At 39.8% G+C, this 5,288-nt stretch overlaps 1 protein-coding gene across 1 annotated transcript in view; it reads right to left on the bottom strand.

Moving 5' to 3' along the window:
- Nucleotides 1–3,670: 3,670 nt before the first annotated feature.
- The window catches only part of exoc3l2a (exocyst complex component 3-like 2a), a 14,503-nt gene continuing 12,885 nt past the window's right edge, over nt 3,671–5,288 (bottom strand). Inside the window, exon 13 of the mRNA XM_005740129.1 lies at nt 3,671–4,894. Coding sequence (XP_005740186.1) covers nt 4,579–4,894 — 316 coding nt within the window. The 3' untranslated portion in view covers nt 3,671–4,578. The remainder of the gene's footprint in view (nt 4,895–5,288) is intronic.

Genomic DNA, 5,288 nt, shown 5'->3' with positions numbered 1-5,288 from the left:
TCGATACATATGCGTACCGAACCGAAAGCACTGTATCGAACGGTTCAATATCGATACGAATATTCCAGAGTAGAAAAGAGCGTGTATAAAAAGGGTGTAACTATTGGAGTGTTCACAGTGTGTTAGATGGAGGAGTTGTACAGGGAGATGGCCACAGGCAGGAATGATGGTGCTTTTTGGTAATCTCAGTCTCTCACTGAACGTGCTCCTGTGATTGGCCAGCATATCCAACAATGTAGCTGCCCTAAATTAAATATCCATTTTAGTGGAGCAGGTTGAGTTTTATAACAGCTACAGTGTGTCCCAGGATGGTGACTCGGATCTTTGTCAGTGTCATGTAGTGTGGGGTTTCTGCTGAATTTTGAGTTTTGTCCTTAATTTTGGATTCCTGTGTTTATGATGTTTTGAGATTTGTATTCTGTTCATGTATTTGTTATTTCCTCGTTAGTTTCTTAGTTTTAGCTTTGCTGTTGTCTGCGGTCTTGTCTCTGTTTGGGGTTAGAGTTACAGTTTATATTCAGTTCATTGAGTTTCAGTTTATCCTGCCTCCTCTGCGTCCCCATGTCTTGTTGTTTAGTCTCTGGCTCTGTGTTATATTATTTCCTGTTTTATTTTGGCAGTCTTCTGTCCCTTATATCTTGCCTTTAGAGTTTTTTTTTTCCTTTATCCCCTTATCCTTTGCTGTGTGTTTACCCACCTGTTCCTCATTCCCCTAATTAGCCTTTTGTGTGTATATATAGCTTTTGCCCTCCCTTTGTCCTTCTTATGTCATACTGTTGTCTTTTCTCTGTCTATTTGTAATTCCTCATTCCTAGTATTTTTCATGGAGCTCTAGTTTAGTTGAACATTGTTTTGCCACCATCTACTTATACTAGCCTTAATAAATGGCCCAGTATTTATTTACTAATGCTCCTTCTCTCTCCACCTCTACATTTGTGTCCTTGCTTCATCACACTCCAACATGACTGTCAGACGGGCAGTAGTAATAGTGCTGTTACTATTTTCTATATTATCATTTTAGAGTTATTTGGTTTTATAATAAAACCACTGTTTTAAGGCTTTTTATTTATTTATTTTTACTATACTTACAGATCAGAAAACAGAAAAGGCAAATGTATGCAATCGGAGAGCATACCACTAACTACTGTACAGTCCAATAAAGTCATAGGCTACTGCACACATTCAGCAGCCACTTTATTACTTACACCTGTCAAAACAAGCTGTTGATGTTCAAACTGAACGTCAGGAAGAAAGGTGAGTGAAAGTGGCATGGTTGTTGGTCTGAGTGCTGATCTACTTGACTCTAATGGATTTTCCCACACAATGAGGCAATGGTACAAAAATGACCAAATATCTTATGAGCCACAGTTGTCTGGTTGAAAATACCTTTTTGAAAATGCGCAACAAATCAACACAGTAAGAAATATCTTTACCACTGATCAATACATGGAAACCATAGCAGGGAGTATAAAAAGCTGATTTGAGAGCTGCAGTAATAGTAGTGACAAAGACTGTTCTACTGTGAGGTTAGTGGCAGAGTGGAGAGGATTCTTAATTTTTATCTGAAAACATGTCTGCAGGACTAAATGTGTTGTTTTCTGTCAATATTTCCAAATGGAATACATGGTTATTATTGAATAATTACTAATAATTTCTAATGATCAGAAATTGAAATGAATCAATGTGAAGCAGCAAGTTTATATGTGAATGTAAATTTACCAAAAGCACTTAAAATAAACTTGCTGGATCGTGTCGTGTGACCACCCTTTACTACACTGACCTTACTGCGGTAAGGGGACATGGAGATGGCCAAACATCTGCAGTTCCATGCTTTTCAAATAAATATATCCCACCACCTGCTGTGAAATCCCACACGGCAAACCTCCCGAGTTATTTCAATGCACACGGCCACTCATTCAGAATTCAAATACAGATCCTCTGAGAGGTCGGCATGTAGAATGACCCCTGCTGGGGCTGGCCAACTTTGTTATGGTAAGCCCACGAGCAGCTCAGACATGAAAAAGCTCAGCGGCAGCAGCAGAAGGGAAGTTCCCTCCTAGTGCATAACGTAAACTTGGCTCCAATAAAAGCATCCGTTGGCACCTCAGCGGACAACAGGAAATCTTTGTTTAGTAAAAAACATCCCGTTGTTGGCCCCGGGTTGGATGACCCTTCTTGTTGCAAGACAGTGTAGTCGTTGTTCTTGAGCTCCATATTTAAAGCTCTGTTTACTGAACAAAGCAGCCTTACTCTTAAGATAAACAACAAAGACTTTATGTGTAGGTGGGCGTATATGCGTTGGCTACATAGATTGTGTGTCGGTCCAGTGCCTGTTTGTCAGAGTACCACTTGGTATGTATTGTTTAACATAGTGCTAGACAGCATGTCTGACCCTCCGGTGATCAGGGGTCACAGCACCTAAAGTTAGAAGCTGGCAGAGTAACTGACTAAAAGCATATCCATTCTAACAGTTACTCAATTTCTATTGGATTTCTCAGACTTTTTAAAGTCTAATTTAGTGCTCTGTTATGATAAATAATGATATTTTATTAGACCAATCCAAGAACAAGCTAACTTCAATCATTTCTTCCTAAAAACCATCATTGTGTCTTTTAGACCCCATCCCTGCTGCTTAATTAAGTTCCACCATTAATTAATCCTTCAATTGTAAATATGATTAACTTATCTTTATTATCAGGCCATGTACCACGGGTTTTTGAGGTGCCAGTAAATAACCTTCTAGGCGCGACTCCTCTGCTTCCTTAATACCAGATCACTCTAACAGATCCCTGAAAAGTCTTCAGTTAATCCAGAATTGGAGCTATAAAAAGAAACCATGTGTTTCCCATGTTAGCTTCTTTTCATTGGCTCTCTGTTAAATTCACAGGTGAATTTGAAACCTTTCCCCACACACTCAGGCTCTGAAAGGTCACACAACACCTTATTTTCCTAACAGAGCACCTTGTTCTCCGACTGGTGGCTTACGTGCGGTTCCTAGATTTGATAAAAGTTTAGTCAGAAGCCGAGCATTATTAAGCCGTCTGTGGGACCGGCTCCCGGTTTGGATTCAGAAAATTCACCGTCACTGCTTTTGAAACTTTTGTTTTTAAACAAACCGATAGTTAGTGATGGATCAGGTGATTCTGAACCATTCCTTAGTGACGCTGCAATAGGCTTAGGCTGCCGTGGGGTTTTCCATGATGGAGTGAGGGTTCCTTCTACACTATTTTTTGCACTCTCTGTATGTTTATACAGTACTGCTGCATTTAATAAATAATAATTACTAAACACTGTCTCTCCTGCTCCAACCAACTGCATCCAATTCGCTGCCCCTCGCTGAGTCTTCCTGTTAAATTTGGGTTTTTCCTTCTCGTTTTCGCCAAGTGGTTGAGGTAGGGGTTTGTGTGATTGCTATAAAATTGAAACTTAACTCAACTGAAGCACGTCAGTACGTAGAACACATTCCATTTTTTACCTGAAATGCAAAACAGAATTTGAACCCACAATGACAGAGCTGCTGAATCACTTTACTCGACCCACTCAATGGGCTTTTATTATGTTTCCAGCAATAGATCCATTTCATTCACAGTGACACAACAGATTTCCATAAAATTAATATGCAGTACTAAGAAAATATGAAAACATTATAAAAGTAAAATGCAAATGGAGGATGTTTTGAAGAAAATAAAGCAATTTTGCATTTTTCTGTATTAGTTTAATTCAAAGTGCAGTCATGAAAAAACACCAATAAAACTGCACCACTTTTGTTTGATCAAAGGATCTTGGAGACCTTGCCACAGTTATTTTATGACTTCTTTCATGTTATATATAGCAATGAATGTTTGGCCCAAATCTGACCCACCTCATTGGATTTGGTGCAAATCTGACTTCTGCAGCTCAGCCACAGGTCCACTTTATCTTATATCCACATTTGTAACACTCACAACATTTGCCAGTTATATTGGTAAGTGTCAGAATGATCCCAGATTAGGTCCAAATGTTCAGGACCCTTTGTTTTTCTTATCACTAAAGCCAGCGTCATATTGGCCTAATTGCACGCAGCAGAATGACTTTTTAACAGATCAGGTATCTGGATAAGAAGCAAACAGCTAAACAACAGCAAGTGTCTTTAACTTTTTATGCACAGTACTGTACATCCATATGCTCTATATACCAGAGAAAGGGTATATATCATTGGGTAAATATATGCTGAAGAGCAGACATTGTAAATCATATTGAAGTTTTTTGTGCAATGACAATTAAGAAATAAAGGCTGAAAAACTAATGAACATGATGTTACATTCAGAGGATATATTCTTTTTTGTTTACTTCTGTAGAGGTGTAAATAAACAGCAAAGTACTGTAAATCATGGTGAGTTATTAAAATACACAGTTTGTTTCACCGTTAAAGCAAAAGCGAACACGAGGAAATGGAGAATTGTCACTGAGGATGTACAGTATGTGCAGTACCTGAGGTTTTTTAAGTGGCTGGTGACAAAATCAGTTTTGGTCAAGGTGCATGTACATCTCATCTTCGCAGTATGCCTGTGACTACTCTCCTAGCACAAACACTAGTGGCTAGTCTTCTCTGTGAAGTTTAGTCGCATCTTCCTTATTCTCTGCAGGCTGAGGTGTAGCGTTCCTGATGCTTACTCTGCCTCTCCGTCTTGGCCGGTGCTCTGAGAACCAGTTGGAGACGGTCATGGCGAGGCGGAGGAAACCCAGGCTGATGCAGTGCACCTCTGAGGTGATGGGAATATCGGAAAAGAGGGAGTGGTCCCGGCACATGAGGGCGCTGCTGCATTCAAAATCTTTGACGACATTGAGGATCTCCTGTCGCTCTGCCTGCCGCATCATCCCTCGAACATTCAGCAGGGTGGAGACATGCTTCTTCCTGCAAAGAGGAAGGATACAGGGAGGACGAAGGATAAATGGGTATGAATCGGAAATTAGATCTGTCTGGTGTTGTTAAGAAGTGCCATGACGCCGAGTAACGGTCATTTTCTCTGAGTCACTGTGTTTACTTCTGGGAAGGACAGAAAATTCAGTGCCCATCTAAAATTTTGCATGGCGATGGTTTTAAATCATATTGGGCCTACTTAAATTTACAAGCTTCATTTAAACTTAAACTAACACTGAATAAGGTAAAAACAAGAAGCACTTGTGTATGTAAACATTACAGAATAAAAAACTACAGTGGGGCAAAAAAGTATTTAGTCAGCCACCGATTGTGCAAGTTCCCCCACTTAAAATGATGACAGAGGTCAGTAATTTGCACCAGAGGTACA

The sequence above is a fragment of the Pundamilia nyererei genome, unplaced genomic scaffold, assembly GCF_000239375.1.
Source record: "Pundamilia nyererei isolate P.nyererei 1_Seehausen unplaced genomic scaffold, PunNye1.0 scaffold00097, whole genome shotgun sequence".
Lineage (NCBI taxonomy): Eukaryota > Metazoa > Chordata > Actinopteri > Cichliformes > Cichlidae > Pundamilia > Pundamilia nyererei.
The sequence above is the reverse complement of the archived record's forward strand: the minus strand, read 5'-3'. Positions and strand labels throughout refer to the sequence as shown.